The sequence below is a fragment of the Micropterus dolomieu genome, linkage group LG22 (assembly GCF_021292245.1).
Source record: "Micropterus dolomieu isolate WLL.071019.BEF.003 ecotype Adirondacks linkage group LG22, ASM2129224v1, whole genome shotgun sequence".
Taxonomy (NCBI): Eukaryota; Metazoa; Chordata; class Actinopteri; order Centrarchiformes; family Centrarchidae; genus Micropterus; species Micropterus dolomieu.
The window spans coordinates 8,953,997-8,972,258 of record NC_060171.1 but is presented as its reverse complement, the minus strand read 5'-3'; the positions used below and the strand labels follow the sequence as shown (position 1 = coordinate 8,972,258).

Here is an 18,262-nt window from a genome sequence, read left to right as displayed (position 1 = left end):
ATATATTGTTTTAAATTGTTTTTTGTGTGTAGATCTATGTTTGGATTACATAGCCTACAGTATAAACTTAAATACTAAATTAAGTATTTAGGCTGCTATTACAGTGAATTAAATAATATATAGTATAAAGTCTGCCCTAAAGCACTTAATCGCTGTTGTAAACTGCTGTTGTTAATGTACTGTGGCTTTCTGGCTCACTTGTGTTGTTTGGTGGTGCATTTTCAAAATCCCATGAAAACTGAGCACGTGTAGACAATGTGACATCATACAAAGATTTGTAGAGCACAGATCTGGTAACATCAGCAGCATTTTCTGCACTTTACATGTCAACAATATTTTATTTATATTTTTAATTTTTTTGTATAGCACAAACACACAGTTATGAAGTGCTTCACATATAGGATACAATGGACATATACAAATACAAGTATAGATACATACCTACACACATACATACTATATTGTACATATGCATGATACATAGACAAGAATTAAAGCAGGACTAAAATAAACAAAACTAAAGGCAAACAGAGGTTAACCTGTAGAAATGAGCTTTCAGCAGCCACAGTAGCCACAAATCACCACAGATTTAGCAGATCTGATGGAATCGGGAAGGCTGTTCCAAAGTTTCGGGGCCTCGACCTCAAAAGCACAAAAGTAATTTATTTATTTAAAATCCAGAAATCAGAAGTAGACCAGAATGCAACAGAGCTGTTAGACAGGTTGAGTTTTAAATTATTGAGTCTGTTATCTCCTTCTTTACTCACACATGCACAAATGCATGCCACAAGTTTATGCCAACTCTCTAAGGGACTTAATAACTGACATAGAGGTACGAAAGGAAGGCTGAGAGAAAGTGGGCTAAATTTAAAAGTTAATTACCACACTTAAGACTTCTAGTACTTCCTTATGAAATACCTCTTGACGTATGTGTTATGGATGATAATGATATGTGCTTGCCTGTGCCACATAGCAAAAACGAGCTTCTAAATACAACTGACTCTCAGTGGTTGACACCTGAAGCTTTAATATCTACAGCTGAGACTTCTCCTCTGTTCTTCCTCATGCCTGAGGCTTCATCCTGAGTCTTGAGAAAGACAGAGCGAGAGAGATGGCTTTCGAGATCGATACGTACCTCTTACTGCAGGGTACCCTCGGCTCACTCTCCCAACTGATTCCAGCTATTTAAGAATGTCTTTCTGGGGATCTGGCCCATTTCTTTCAATTAATGCTCCTTTCAGCCAGCCAACCATTAGAACTCCATTAAAGCCCTCTCCACCCAGGGAGAGTCGTTCAGCCTGCACTGCTGTGCTCCATCTTCTGATAACAGGAGCGTCTAGACTGCCAGAGAGAAATAATTAACCTCTAAAATTGTTACTTTGGAGGTGGCTGTTTGTAGGATGTTTGTAGGAATTGACTATTTCTTGTGTTCCTGTTGGTTCCCTGTTTGGCTGGCTTTTTTTGCTTGTTTCTGTTTCTTTGTTTCTATCTATATAAGAAATTACTGTTGTACTTTGAAGAACTTCCGACACATGTTAACAGACAGCATCATTTTGTCTTATATACACTAAGCAGCCTCTAATCATTTTCAAATAAACTCATGACACCTGGCCTTAATTACATTCCTCCAAACATAACTCAGACTAAGTAATCTGTGGTATATTTTCATCTCCGTTTCTCTCTCTCTCTCCCACTGTCTTTGATATTTCACAGGTTCTTGCTGGAGAGGAAGCTGACATCACCACCAGCATGCTGAACACTGACGATGCTGATACCACTGCAGAGGAACTGGTTTACCACGTTGAGGTGCCAACCAATGGGATGGTGGCGTTGAAAGAAGCGCCTGAGTACAGCATACTAAATTTCACACAGGCTCATATAAACAAAGGGGAGGTCATCTTCATTCACGAGGGTGAGTCCACTAGGTTAAGAGGACACGAAGTAACTGTTCAGTCATATAATGCCTCTATCTGACTTTTTCTAAATGTTTTTTTTTGCATTAGTATATTGTATATTAATCTATGACCTTTATCGGCATCTATCTTAGACTGCTGGTATTACAACAAACATTACTGTGTAGAACATCTCACCTTCTACACAAGTGTCTGTGTTTCTAAGCAGAACTCTCAATACCTGGGAAAGTAATCAATAGTCACTGGTATTGATCAACAACCTTATTAAGCCCCACAGATATTCTGTGGACATTTTGTGTCAAAATAGTACTTGAGAGTAATCTTTATTTGTCCCTTTAGTGTGCCAAATAGAAGTATAATTTACTACAAATGTATAGCAAGTTACATTCTGCAAATTACATTCTGCTTTTCTAAATTAGTAAGTAGCAGATATACATAAGCAGAATAATATAAATGAAAATATAAGAGGAAAGAAATAGACTAATAAATTACCTAACTAAATGACCAGTAAGTAACATCCAAACTCTTCTGTTTCTCCAGGGGAGGATTCTGGTGGTTTCAGTTTCACAGTGACAGACGGAGAGCACACGTCTCCTCTCTACCGATTTGTTGTCACGGCCAGGCCTCTCACCATCACCATGGTAACGCAGGAGGAGCTCATGGTATTTCCAGGTAAGATGCCAGAATCCTTCAGATATTGAGCCATGAAGATGTCGGTGATGAAAGGATAACCACAGTGCCAAATGTGCGGTCACTTCTTCAGCTTAGTCCTTACAGCAATATATTAATAGTTCCTTATACCATTATTTTTATTCTCTTTTGTATCTATGACAGACATACAAAACATGGTCAAAAAATAAAAATTACAAACTAAAAATGATGTTGCCTACATTTTGTCAAAACCTTAGTAATTCATTTGTGAAAAATAGAGTGCTTGTATTGAAGAATACTACTGTGAATAGTCCTTCACATGTTTCCAAAGTCCTTGAATTTTCCCTTTATTGCGAATATTAATTTTTCAGTACATAGCTAGCTTGAAAGTCCTTTTAACCACTGGCTAATAAAATGTTTTTAGTGGATTTTTTCAAAAACTCAACAACTGTATATTTGGCATGCAGATAATAAAAATGCTTCTCCTTCCTTAAGAGAAGGAAATATACCAATAAATATATTAAGGAAATAAAGGAATATCAAAGTCAACAATACAAGAAACACAAAATACAACTTTCTTCCCAATATCTTTGAGTTCCATGAATAAAGTGTCCCTCTGTCCTTCTTACATTTAATGTAGTTGGTCTGTCTGTTTTGATCTTGTGTAAAACTCACGTGGGGTGATATTGATTCCCCTTAACTTAATTTGAATGATGCATATTTAGTTTGTTTGGTTATTGTTTATTTAGCAAGGACAATGTACAATACATGTATTGTATCAGATATAGCTAAAGCAAATTATTATTTGTAGTCCATGGGCGGTGGCCACTACTGATGTGCAGGTTATAGGGATAAAATATCAGTTGTAGGAAATCAAAACATTACACTTTTTTTCTCAAAACATTTTAACATTTTAATCTCAGAAATTCAGATTTTTTTTCTCTGAATATTACACCCTCCCCAGGCTCCATAATTATTTAAATCTACAATAGCCCCAATACCCCGTTGTAGAAAATTCTGCTGACTTAGATGTAGTGTCAATTTTGTGTCAGAGTAAATATGCCAAAGAGTTTTGGATTTTAGTTATTTCTACTAATTTAATTTGAGACAATGTAACCTATGCTGAACAGTAGCCACTGTGGCCAGAAGTGTCATCACTTCACTTCAATTGTCATCAGAATCAGTTTAAGCATATTATTATGTTAATCTGAAACATGCTAAAATGTTGTGTAACTGGAGAACAAGTAGAGAAAAGTCAAAAAGCCACTAAACTCACTGATTAATGTCTATGCTAAGATTAGCCACTACAAGCTACTGGTCATACCCGACTAAGAAAGCTTGTAGCTTCAAAACTCCTGAGTGTATTGAATTCAGCAAGTGTGCATTTTATATCTTAAGAATTCAGGTTTTATTCATAAGGGGAATATTGTAATTTTACTTCTTAGAAAAGCTATACAGTCTTTAAGATTACTCTTCCTTTTACAGTAGGTGCTTGATTTAAGTAGCGTATCAAAGATGTTTTGTCACAAGTTAGTTTAAATACATTGAAAATAAAATGTACCTGTCACTATTTAAACTTTTGAGAGGTGAAACTGTTTCATGAGCACAAGTGTCAGCACAAGCAATAACCTCAGCTCTATTCATAACAAACTTTACTTTTATGCATGACACAGGAAATGAGCTTGAAAGCTTGGATAACATTTTGGAATGAAACTTTCACCATCAGGAAACTCTTCTGCACAGCAATGTGCATGAGTTACTGTAACCGCTAAAGTTTGAGGCAATTCCAGACTCTGCTTAATATCACAAGCTCGAGTACACTTCCAAAAGGCCATTTTCCACAGAGTCATCTCAGCACTCAGAGGACCGTGTGTGTGTGTGTGTGTGTGTGTGTGTGTGTGTGTGTGTGTGTTACACAGGAACAAGGCAGCCCATCACGGGTGCCAATCTGGGGGCTGTAACCAGTGAGGATGGAAATGAGATAAGCTACTCACTTATCCGCCCACCCCGTTTGGGAAGACTTATCCTGGCCAATGGCAGAAGCCAGTATGAGGAAATTACCCGCTTCTCACAATCACAGGTAATTACCTTTTCTGCGTGTTATGATAAATGTGTGTTTCTGGGATGTATTTCTTTGAGGGAGACATTTCACTTCCTACCTTCTTACAGTTTTTTTCAATTGCTAAAATGCGATGGTCAAAACTGAAGCCACTTTTTCAAAACTCTTCACACAGTCTGCATTACCAACATGCATCCTGGCCAAACAGTTAATCTCACCTCCAAAAGTCACTCAAACCACCAAAACACTTCATATAAGCCTCAAAATAAACTTGTTCAGCCAAAACACTGGCAACAATACCCACTCAGAAAGCATACAATCTCACTCATAACACACTGACCTACAAAACACTAACTAACTAGTAAATTTGTTGAACTTTTATTCTTGAAATGTTACTGATATTTTCATATAAATCAGTATTTCATTACAGAATACAGTTGTTTTCAGTCACATTGATACATTTCTCAGATCAGAATTTAAATTCTACTTGTTCAAATTCCACATCATCTAGTCACTTGTGCACATCATATGTAAAAGCAATTTCTCAGTCTTTTCAGAAATTGCAAATTGCACATGCTTTGACACATTTATGCAAATTATTATGTACATTTGTCTGCTGTTTCCTACATTATCAATTGCTTACTGTATGTCATTGCGTAAGTCACTACATGCAAAATGGTTGAACACGTCATAATATGCATTTTCCTACATATGTCTATTAGACTTGTTTTGTAAATGTGGCCCAATAGACAGGAACATCAACCGGAGGGGGTATTTTCATGTTTCCATTTCTTATTTTGTAGTTGTTTCCGTTGTGCTATGCAGTACTGTAAAATAGTCTGACATGCTCTGTCAACAAATTACAGTGCATACAGTAAAAGTGTAACTGTGAATCCTGTCCAATCTCTTGCAATGCTTACTGTAACTCTGTACTGTTGAAATTGAACTATGCCATACAGAAAAAGTACAGCCTTGTGCATTTTCAATCATTGTCATCAAAAGTTTAGCCATAGTTTACCAATACAAATAGTTTTGCAAATGTACCAAAGCGACTGAGAAAAAATGGAAGAAACCTGTAACATATTTTCCCTTGCAATGCACTGAGGGAAATACCTCATTGCATGGCGTATCCATCCCTGGCAGTCCTCTGCACCTATTGCCAGGCAACCATCATTCATTGCCTCCAGGAGGGGCATCTGCTCATATGGCCGGTGATCATACACCTTCCACCTCCAAGCAGAGAAGAACTCCTCGATTGGGTTCAGAAAAGGCGAGTATGCATGGAGGAATTGCGTGATAATACGAGGCTGTGCTGCAAACCATTCATTCACAAGGCGAGAGTGGTGAAAAACCACATTATGACATATGGAGTCATGCCAGGCCTCAACAGCCCTCTCTCTTTGGGTGCAATCAATATTTCTTCCAATGCATCAAGAAATGTGATGAGGCATTCTGTATTGTATGGGCCAATAGTTGGTATGTGGCAAAGGACCCCATCACTGGAGATGGCAGCACACATGGTGATATTGGCACCCCTCTGACCTGGCACTGTGCCCTCTGCCCAATGATGTTCCTGCCGCGTCTCCTCACTTTACAGAGGTTGAAGCCGGCTTCATCCACAAAAATGAATTTGTGATGTGCCCCTTCAGCTTCAAGCTCCATTATTCTCTAAGAAAAAGAGCAAATTCATAAAGCAAATTATTTCAGTCGCATGTAACTATGGTAAACAAGGTATTACAATAAAAAATCTGTACCTGCACATACTGGAATTGTGCCTCCTTTACGATGTCAGAGTTTCTTTGAAATGGAACTCTGTACAGTTGCTTCATTCTGACATGGTTTCGTTTAAGGCCAAACTCACACTGTTTATATTTCTAAATGCTCCCTGATCTGCAATTACTGCTGTCTGGATTTCACGCAGTCTGATTGCATTGTTTGCCACTACCATATCTACAATGGCAGACTCCTGTTCAATACTAAATATCTTTCCACTGCCACTAGTGTGTGTTAATGTGTGGATTCTATAAAGTAAAAGCAAAAAGCATGTCAAAATTGACATTACTGTATGGCAGTCACATACATGGGATTGATAAAACATCTGCATTACTGTAGACACAGTTTGTTCTGCTAATAGGGCAATACAGTAAAGCTGAAATACACAGTGGTATACATTACAGTAACACTGTGAATTACCTGTTCTCATTCCGAAAAAGCCTGACAATAGATGCCACAGTGCTCCAACTCAGAAGGGGCTGGACCCTTTGTCCAGCCTCTCTAAATGATTGATGACATGGTCAATAATTTTTGCCTGAATTTTATTTGAAACTTGAGCTCGATTTCGTCCTCTTGCTGCTGCAGCTCCTCCACCACGCATACAAACTCCTCTGCCATGGCCTCTTGCTCTCCTTCCGTGCCTATGGCCTCTTTGATCCATGCTTGCAAATAGCAACACAGAGGTGGCATCTTTTATAGATGGATGGGGACTGATTGCTGATTGAAGAGTTGTGCAAATGAGTTTCACACAGGTGCATAGAGATTTATAATTATGCAAGTACTTTCTATCAGCTGTGATTAGATGTTTTCCTTTTGTTCAACACAGTGAATCTAATAGAGTTCGGGGTGTTTCAATGAGATCCGTGGTAACTGTTTTGACAAAGGGTGTGAAAAATGTGTGAAACAAATGAAAAAGTGTTCTGACTTCTGCTGTGCTAATAATGTGATGATGAAGATCAAGCAGATCCCAGTTTCATTTAGTGTGTCTTAGCAAATGAGAAAAACTGTATTGACTGTACCATAATATATGTTACAAGAATGAATCAGAACTACATTTAGTAATTTACTTGTGAAAAAAAGAAGTTTCTGACATTTCAGTGCTGCAATACACTTTTTTTCAGTTGTGATGACCAATGACCACAGTCTGTAATTGATGTACCATCCCCTTGAACCAATTCTGCTAAAATAAAGCACATTTCTTGCTTTACTCTCAGCTTGCAGTTTTACAGTAAAACCACATTCAAAACATTACACATATTTCTCTAAAACATAAAATGGATGTAAATGTTCTGCAAATATTTTCTATATATATCTGTCCAGCTACAGCAAAAATCCAGGAAATTTGCAAACATTTTGTTTTGAATGTGTTTTTAACAGTTTTGGACACAGTATGTTAGAATTTGAAAAATGTGCTGCAGATATATAGTGTTTTGCAGGTGGTGAAGTAGTAATGGGGAAAGAGTTCATGGATTTTGGAGAAAGTGGTCACTGAATACATTTTGTGTGAAAGCAATGAAAAATTATTCACAGTTTTTGACTGTGTGAAGAGTTTTGACAATGTGACGTCAGTTTTGACCAATGCAGGTTAGCAATTGAAAAAAACTGTAAGATGAATGTTCTACAATAATCTTTAATGATAATAAATTAACAGTAAACAGTAAACAGTAAAACAGTAAAATACATTAAAGCAAAACATTGTTTTTAAAAAAGCTTATGGCCAAAAAAATGCAAAAGGAAAAAATATCTTTTAATGGATTTTTTTAAAATAATCTGTTGCTTGAGGGGGCTCTTTAAGTTCAACTATTGTTCATTTTCTTTTCAACTAAATCCTCTCCACTTTCACTTTCAACATTCCTTTTGATAGTGGGTGTGTGTTACTAAGCAGTCATATCTGTTAAAGGCACTCTAGTCATCTGCTGCAAAGACCATCAGACGGACATACAGTATAAGAAGACATAATGCCACTTTAATTCATTATTATTTATATCGGAGAAGTCTGTGCAATAAACTCGAAAGTAAAGCTCACTCATTCCAGACTAAAACAGCCATAACTAAGTTTGCTTACATAACAGAGAAATGATGACTGCAAAAAATGTGCTCACCAGAACAACAGTATTGGACGTTTGTTCAAACACTTGAAAATGACCTACTCTATGTTACGCTTTCCTAATAACTGATTATGCTGGTAAAAAGTGTCTGATAATCACACTGAAGACTGGTTTGGATCCAGTCTCCTACCAACAGTCAACATCGGTTTTGTTTTAACAACGAACACAATATTTCCTAACCTGAACCATGTTATGTAGGGTACATATGCAAGTGTCCAACCCACATGGACTTAAGACACATACTATAGTGTGGTGAAACCTTTGTGAGACAAGAACATAATTTCTTACATATAACATTACAATGCAAACAAAAAACTTGCTGTTGCCTGTAAATCATCATATAATAAAAAACATGAAATGGACATCTTCATGTATTTTGGAGAGACCATTAAATCTTTCTATAGCTATTAGAAATGTACTCACATACACTGTAGTTTTTTTCTTAGGTTTGTACCAAGCATCAACAGACTAAAACCAAATCTAAAACCACAGTCCATTTTGTTGCTTCAGTTATCTTTTAAACTCACATGTGAGGCATCAACACTCTTCTTCACCAGCAGGGGGCCTCATTGTTTAGGCTCATCGGGTTCATCTTTAGCATGAACTGTTCATGCTAGTAAGGTTTTAGCTCTTTGAGATTTTACAGGACTGGGTGACTGCAGTCTTGCATTTTCCTTATTATTTACCTATTATTGTCAAATAAATCTATCTCTCTGTCAAAGCCATTGTATGTAATGGGCATGCTTGAAGAAGATTCAAATATACAAGGGGCCACAGGCAAACAATAATACCTAACAAATTAAGTGTTTTCAAGGAATTTATTACAGTATTTTTTATTTTTACATGCACAAAGGAAAGAAAATTCCAGGGACTCTGGTTCTTGAGTATAATAAAATGCCTTTGGTTTTAAATGGCTGACACCTACGTGTGTCGACAAAACTCTTCATCAGGGTGTGGCCCTTGATTTCAAAGAGCTCCTTTGTTCACTGAATTGTTTTTCTTTTTTTACTGATTGTCTATAAAGGAAAGAAGCACTTCTGTTTTTCTCATCTTACTCAGATAAGCTAACCAAAAGAAACAAATGTGTATATCAAAACATTCTGATTCTGTATTTTCTGCATTTAATGGATTTGGTTTAGGATTATGGTATACACAACTTGACCACATATGCCCAGCGTTTGTCTGCCATGGTGGCAGTGTGTTCTCACTCTCATCTCCATCTGATTCAAGACTGTTTCTTCATAGCTATTGCTGTGCATACATGAATATACTCTTGCGTGTGTGTGTGTGTGTGTGTGTGTGTGTGTGTGTGTGTGTGTGTGTGTCTGTGTGCGTGCGTGCGTGTGTGTGTGTGTGTATGTAAGAGAGAGAAGAGTTGAGTTTGGGACACAGTGACCTCAGAGAGCGAACACAGGCCGTCACATTCCAGTTCTCAAATCCGGATCCCAGTACAGCTGAGCCAAACCACTGCTGCAGCCATTTGAGCTCCCATTTTACATTGGGGCTCACAAATGTGGGAATGAGAGCAATAAAATATTTTAGCAAACTAAAATGTCTGTGTCTTCAAAATCACTCCAATAAAAACTTAGTCATTACCTAGTGACTGCAAACGGGGTGTCAAAATGAAAGCTCATATTGACAAGATCAACGGATAAAATCCTGGATTTTGGAACCTGGAACGGTATAGTAGATGTTTGGCCAAAATACCCATTATGTGTATATTAAAACGGATACTGAAAACGGAAACTGAATAATATTTTTCCAAAAGACACATGTGCCACAATATAAAAAAGTAAACTTTGTTGTCTTTATTGGATGATAATTTTCTTTTATAATTGTTTTATCCACGCCAGTGTGTTAAACTTGCAAATTATGATATTATGAGTTTTAAACAGCTTACAGTTTACATCTTATCTTCTGATTCTGTTTCCCCTAACACACAGCTGGAGTCAGGAGCAGTCTACTATGAGCACCAGATACCTGAGGAACCATTTTGGGTAGCAAGGGACTCCATAGAGCTTACTCTGTCATCCCAGCCAGCCCCAGAGGTCCGTCACATCCTGCCCATCACCATCTCTTACTATGCTGCTCACAGCAACACCTCCTCACAGCTGTGGAAGAACAAAGGTAAATGACAAAATTAGAAAATAACATAATGTTTTCAAATGACAGAATGGTACGTTTTTATTTTAATAAATGAGTATCCAAATAAATTGCCACTCTATCACACATTTCACACATTCGTAGTTATTGTATACACATTTCCACAGATGTTGAGATTCAGAGATTTGTGGCTAAGCCTGTAAAACCCCATTAGAGGGCTCCGCCTAAAATAATAGCTCTGGAGTAGCAATGTGGAAATATTGTTTTTACCATTTGCAGCCATGGTTTATTTAAATAGATATTTCAGATGTGTATTCATTAATTTAACTTTTATTCATACAGGGTAGACTGGCTGAGCACACAAGCTCTTTTACAGCCTCAAAAACAAATATAATGAGACCATTAATACAATAGACATTGGACAGTACTAATTGTAGGTTGTGGCGTGACTGACTGACTCAAGTACTGTAGTCATGTGACTCCATTTATAATTCTTTTATTCAACATATCTGTTTTCGTGAAAATGTCAAAAAGTGTTGATGTTTTGCAGTTTTGTAATGTTTTAAAGAGATTTTATTCTGAAAACATAATTTCTAAGACCAATATGCTGATGTATACAAATTCTCATTAAAAGATTCTGCTGTCAACAAATTTCTATCAATTTTGTTCTCAGATTGGAAAATTCACCTGGCAGTCACAATTGAGTCACTATTGATTATTAAAATATCTGGAAATAATCCCATGATAAGAGATGTATGTTTTGATCAAATTCACATTCATATGTATTTCTATTTAATTTGTCATTATGCTGGAAAATTTTACATGTTCTTCATTTTATTTTATTTTTATTTTAGAATAAAATTCATATTATGTATATAATATAATATATTATATATAATATAATTCTTCATTGCCTGAATAGTACAAAGTTATAAAGGGATTTATCTTCTGCTTCTTTTGCTGCCAAAACAACAAGCCGCCTGCTCCATCTGTCTCTCCTAATGTGTCAGCAGCCTAAATATGTTGTGTGCTGCATAATTAAATATTGACAAGAGACAGACAAAACTAGATAGAAAGGATCTTTGGAAACTGAATTTGATGACATTTAATTCTGTTTGTTTTTATTGTTTCCGCTCAGGTCTGGAAATTGTGCAAGGACAGAGGAAAGCCATTGACGAATCAATTCTTGACGCCTCCAACCTTCTGGCTAGCCTACATGAAGATGAGCATGATGATGTGGATGTGGTTTTTGAGATTAGGCGTTTCCCTGACCACGGACGTATCACCCTGGATGGTCAGGACCTTCCCCGTAATGCCCCATCCTTCATGCAGGAAGATATAAATCAAGGAAACCTGGAGTATCTCCATGATGACTCAGGGGCCTCTTTTGACAGTTTCTCTTTCAGGGCCCGTCTAAAGTCTGAGAGCCGTGGTGTGGCCTCACCTGCCGAATTTGTGGTCCTAGAGGAGATCTTTAACATCTCAATCAAACGGCGGGGCTCTGACCCTCCCGAACTAGTCACTATAGACATGCTCTTGGAGGTTCTTCAAGGCTCCATGACTATCATAACCCAGTTGCATCTTAACACTCAAGACGAGGACAGTCCACCAGACGAAGTGCACTTTAAAGTGACCAAAGCCCCTAGCAACGGTCGACTAGTTGACTCCCTCACAATGGACCCCATCTCTGAGTTCACACAAGAGATGGTCAACCGTGGGCAGGTGGGCTTCTTCAGCGATGGCAGCCTTGCCAATGGCTTTGTGGAATTCATTGTGTCAGATGGAGAGCACCAAACAAAGCCACACACGCTCCACATTGGCATCCTAGCTCGCACCCTGGTTCTTGACAAAGCCCCTGAGATTAAGGTGAAACAAGGCGATGATGAGACCCTGGTGACGGAGGAGATGTTGAGGGCCACTACTGGGGGCCCTGTTGAGGAGGACATCCTTTACAAGATCACAAGTGTTCCTAAGTATGCAGCTGTCATGGTAGATCGGCAGCCTACATCCGCCTTCACCCAGACACAGATCAAAGAAGGCAGAGTCAGTGTCCGCTTTATCAAGTCCACTTCACCTCGAGACAGTGTTGCATTTGTAGCCCGCAGCGGGGCTGCTAATGTCTCCTCTGTCCTCAACATCACAGTCCAGCCTCTGGCCAACATTGCCCGGGATCCTCTCTTACCCCAAGGTGCTCTTGTCCAACTGGACAGGAAGCTTCTGGATGCAACTCCCCTGGCAAACAAGACCAGAACCTCCCCCACGTTCACTGTCATCCAACAGCCAAGAGAGGCTCGTTTTGTGAGGTCTGGAGGTCCTGAGGCAGGCCAGCCAGTGGACACATTCAGCCAGAAGGACCTGGATGAGGGCCGTATAGCTATGGAAATTGCAAATAGCTCTTCCAGATCACAAGGTAGTGTCACTCAGGACGAGGCTCGCTTCTTGCTCAAAGCCTATGGGGTTCCCCCTGCAGAATGTGTGCTATCGTTCAAGACAGGCCCCTACAATGCCTCTGGGGTTTACCCAGCCACGTTGTTGAGGATTCCCTCAGAAGCCTCATCAAAGGACAGTAATGATCTTCCCAGTGTGGCTGGTTCCCCTCGTTCCACTCCAGCTAGTCCCCACTGGAGGGGCGACATGGACTGGCCCCACAGAGATGCCCCCACTACAACATCTTCTGGCTCTAGGTCCCACGAGAAACCCCATGTTTCCCGGCGCAGCAACTTCTGGTCTATTCTCATCCCGATCCTGGTAATCCTCCTCCTCTTGCTGCTTGCAGCCATCTTGGCATACTACCTGATCCGTAAAAACAAGACCGGCAAGCACAACGTCCAGACAGCAGCATCCAAGCCCAAAAATGGAGAGGTGGCCGGCACAGAAACCTTTCGCAAAACTGACCCAGCCAATAACATACCTATGTCCAACATGGATTCCAAAGATGCAGACCCAGAGTTGTTGCAGCACTGTCGGACAACAAATCCGGCTTTGAAAAAGAACCAGTACTGGGTCTGAGACACTTTGAGACAGGACACAGACAGAGGTGGATCCTCAACCGTTTGGAAGCCTCCTAAAATCATTCCTCTCAGTATTAGAGACCTCTTGCCACACCAGTTTAAATGAAAACATATTTTCACACCATTGGTTATTTACTTATCTTAACATAACTATGGGCAAATTCTCAGGCAATGAAACACTGAATACTTATTAGCAAAGAAAGAGGCAGTATCTAAGGAGGCTCATGCCAGGTCTATTTATTTTAGTTTTATCATTCCTTTTTGTCAAAGGGCACAAATGAAGACATAAACATGCCATGTGTTTGCAAAAAGTATTTTGGGTGTGCTCTGTCATTGTATTCCATATGATATCATAGGCCAATATTATTCATTTGAGTGGATAGGTAATTTAAAGTCTTTGTGATAGTTGATTTTAGTTTTTGGTTAATTTGCAAAGTTGACACACCTTGTACATGGATGATGAGGTAAATATATGCTGTATTATCGAGAAGATGAAAAACTGCCTATGTGTCTTCTCTTTATTTGTCTCTTTTTTTTCAAGGTAATTTTTTGGCATTTCTGCTTTATTTGACAGTGTTAGTAGAGAGAGATAGGAAAGGCAGGGTGGAGAGAGGGGATTACATGCAGCAATGCATTTGAACCTAGGGTGATTGCGGTAAGGACTCAGTAGAGTAGGCTTCATGGTACGCTGGTGAACCACCAGGCACACCTTCTCTTTATTTTTCATTGTTTTTTAAGGCACTGTTGTATAATGTTTCTGAGGGCTAAATTCAGTTTAAAGTAGTAGTACAGCATTTTGGAAAACATGCTATTTCCCCTTTTTTAGTTAGACGGGAAGAATGATACCACTTTAAATATAAAGGTACGGCCAGGAAACGTTTAGCTCAGCGAAGCTTAGCTAAACGTCATGACTAGGGGGAAACTTATATGCTGGCTCTGCCCAAAGGTAAAAAATGTCTCCACCTCAAAAGCTCACTAGTTAACATATTCTATATCTTTTGTATAATCCACACACTTTGTATAATTAACTGTGTAAAAACAAAAAGTGTTGGGGTTTTTTTTGGGGGGGGGGGGGGTTATGTGCCAGACTGTTTCTTGGCCAGGCACAGTGACTTCCTAAACCTGGCTAGCTGAAAGAGGCTAGCTGTTTCCCTTGTCAGAAATACTTTATTGATCCCCGGGGGGAATTCTCCAGTCTTTATGCTAAGCTATTGGTATAAGAGTGGTATCGGTCTTCTCGTGTAACTCTCTGTATTGCCAATATGTCAAGCTATTTCTTTAATGTCATCACACAATAATATTTCAGTAATTTGACTTTTGTGTGGAAAAGATTGTTTAATACTAAAAACAGTTTAAAAGGAAAAACTTGTTGCCTCAGCTTGCAGGTTGATTGAATTTAGCTCCAAGTAATGTCATCATCTGTCATATGTTATTATTTCTGCATGCTTCCAAAGTGCCTGTAAATATTCACTGGACTGGCACAGCACTGACCACAAAAATACACAGAACACAGTTTGTAGACCACAGGCAGGACGTTATTGGTCTTTAATGCATCCGTATTGGCTGACAGGCAGGGGTGAGGTCATCTCAAGCTGGGATGCTTCCAGTTTTCAAGTCTGCAATTAAGAATTTTATAAAAACTGGTTGGTGCTAAAGGGGATGGGGGGTGAATAAAATGCTCCACTGGTTAGGTTACATTGATTTAAACTGAAAACATTGACAGAGTTTGTTTATAAGTCTTCAAAGCTAATGTTGATTTTAAGCATTCTATATGTAAGATGATATATAGACTCTCATATACTGAAATCATGAGATTATTTTTTTTATTTTTTTCTTTAGACTTGTTTTGTATGTTCAAAATAAGAAGAATGTTAAAGTAAATCTGACTCCTCTTGTTCTGGTTTACCATCACTTTGACCTGTGACTAATCTAATTGTACTTCAGGTGAAGTAGAAGGTGTGCAATGAGAAAATCAGTAAACTTTTTTTGATCCACTAAAGAAAAGAAAGACTCAAAGAACATTTTTTTCTGAAAGCTGTACATTTCTTTTCTCATACTGTATACCGACGACACCTTATACTTTGTTAGTTATATACTGAATATACAGTAATTTCTTTGCAGTATTCATCCTCTATTGATCTTATATTTTTGTAGTGTTTTGAGAGCAGGAAATGTAGGTAGAGATTTTACAATCAGCACAGAGCTCAGGAAGTGTTGTGTTTCATCAGACTGTGTATTTCCAGTGACATTGTCTCTTACAGACAGCTGAAATAATAATATTGGTTCCTCCTTCAGGATATCACATCCACATCTTACCAGTTTTATGTGTAAATATTCTAATTCTGCAAGATTTCTGGGATTGATAGCGTCTCAATAAAAAAAAATATATATCATGTTTTGCATTGAAGGTATATGTATATGTCTGTCACTCTTCTGTTTTCTACTTATTTAGGATTGAGTTTCATCACCAACCCTCATTTTTCATTATTTATTATTTCTGTCACCTCCAACACATCAATTCATACTCAAGTTATGTGCTTTGTCAGTGATTAAACTGTAATCTGTAAACTGCAGGTGCCTTTAAAAATAATGGTAATACAAAGCTATGTTTAGAGTCTGGAACAAAAGAAATATCTTTTGCTGCAGTATGCTTCTGAGCTTATTCTCGGCACTAATGGAAATAAAAACGTTCATGCAACAAAACCTGTGTTAAATGTTTTGCTGTTCTATTGTTGTTGACTTCACACTAGCAGAATATATCATAACATCATACAGCTCTTTCAATTCTCTAAACATTTGTTAATTGGCTTTTTGGGCCAATTAAGAAATAATCAAAGATCAGACATGTTTTATCATTTGAAAGTGCTGATAAACAGATCCATGTTTTAGTGTAATTCAATATACTCTTTTGTTGGCAGGGGTGCTGGAGTTCTTCTTCAGAATGGAAAAGCAAATTTCTTCAGAGAGTGCATTACTCCAGTGATGGCCTGCCTTAATGGTCTTCCAGTGACGTTTAAAATTAAATACAACATTTTAGCTATTACTAAAAAACAAGGTGAACTTCTGAATTGTTCTCACCATACAATAACTCTCTCTCTTAGGTTGGCTAGCTAGAGTCTGGATGTGTCCAGAGCTTGACTTAAAATGAAAGGAGATCAATTGACAATAAAAGAAAATATATTCTCTTGCTTTTCTGAACAGTTTTTGCTCTTTTGTTTTGTCATTTCTATTTTATTTCTGTTTTTTTGCTTTTTTGCCTGATATGTTACACTGAATGCTTTTTTGTGAAACTAGCTTCAACTTTTGTTTTGAAAAGTGCTATGTGAAGAAACCTTTACTAAATATTTTAAACCCAGAAAATGTAAGTATATAAAAGATTGCCTTTCTTTGAAAAATAGTGGTAATTTTTACTTTAGTAGTTGCTTTTCATGCAGTTATTAATATTATAGCATGTTTGGAGTTATGCTATATATTTCATTTACTTTCAGAACACTTTATTTTAAGGACAACTTGTGTATTCTGACCAAAGTGTTAGCATGTTATTTTCTATAACAACTATGTTACCCTTCAGCACAACATAATGACACTATATATGCTGTTTGATTATAATTGGGTATTTTATTTTGCTTTATAATATTTGTAAATATGTATGTACAATACCAAACCAGACTCATGAATATGAAATATCTAGATTGTAAATGTTTTTGCTAGTTTTAATATACCTGGCAAATGTATTAAAAACACACTGGACACAGTTTTTAATAAAATATAATGTAAAAAAATATAAAAGAAAGTGCTACATCTTTCCCAGGGAATCATCTTTCTGTCAACCCTTTTTTTAATAGATGCTATAAGAGCTTTTGACCACAAGGTGGCATTAGGGTGCAAATAGGCCCTTGAAGAAACCAGAACAGTTCTTGCGGCCATGCTTCAGCATTTAACAAAGTTCTCTCCATCCGTCATTCTTTCCAGTGAATGGCCTTTGCTTTCAGTGTTTCTCCCAGCTCTTTACATTTTCCTTCTGTCCTGTCTTCTCCAAGTGTCATATGCCTGCCATCGGTCTGTCTCTGCTCTTCTGCCAGCGCTCATCCTGCAGGTTTCATAAACTGCTTGGCACAGCTGTTCCTCCACATGTCTGCTTATGTCACTGTGCTGTGGATGTCATGTCTCCAATGTGTTTTGAAATTAATATGACACGGATACTGTTTTTCATTGTGCTTAAAAACTATTACTAACACTGAGCCTATGTTCATGTTCACAAATGTGACAGAACAGAATGAAAGAAGGCAAATGAAACTCTCACCCACAACAATGCTGACTGTCTCGTTTGCCACTGATGCCTATTGTGCACATCCAATTCTTAATCTAAATATAAACTGAAACTAAAACTAAACAAAACTAAAGTAAAACTAGCAAAAGTCCTTTGAAGGTGAAAATGAAATTTTAGTAGATAAAGCAAATAAAACTGATAATTGTAGTAAGTGTAGTAATTGTACAACGAGCAGTCCTGGTGGCTGTTTATACAGCACAGATGTGATGTGGATTTCACTTCAAATTAGGGCAAACAGTATCTAGGGGATATGGCAAAGCCTAAATGCAACTTTGTTTTCCTTGACTTCACCAGAAACAAGATTTGCAGAGAAA

At 37.9% G+C, this 18,262-nt stretch overlaps 1 protein-coding gene across 1 annotated transcript in view; it reads left to right on the top strand.

The window, feature by feature from the left end:
- cspg4 (chondroitin sulfate proteoglycan 4) overlaps window positions 1-14,662 on the top strand; it is a 70,666-nt gene extending 56,004 nt beyond the window's left edge. Inside the window, exons 8-12 of the mRNA XM_046038456.1 lie at window positions 1,714-1,912; window positions 2,454-2,585; window positions 4,484-4,644; window positions 10,448-10,631; window positions 11,746-14,662. Of these exons, the coding sequence (XP_045894412.1) occupies window positions 1,714-1,912; window positions 2,454-2,585; window positions 4,484-4,644; window positions 10,448-10,631; window positions 11,746-13,616 (2,547 nt within the window). The 3' untranslated portion in view covers window positions 13,617-14,662. The remainder of the gene's footprint in view (window positions 1-1,713; window positions 1,913-2,453; window positions 2,586-4,483; window positions 4,645-10,447; window positions 10,632-11,745) is intronic.
- The last annotated feature ends 3,600 nt before the right edge of the window (window positions 14,663-18,262 follow it).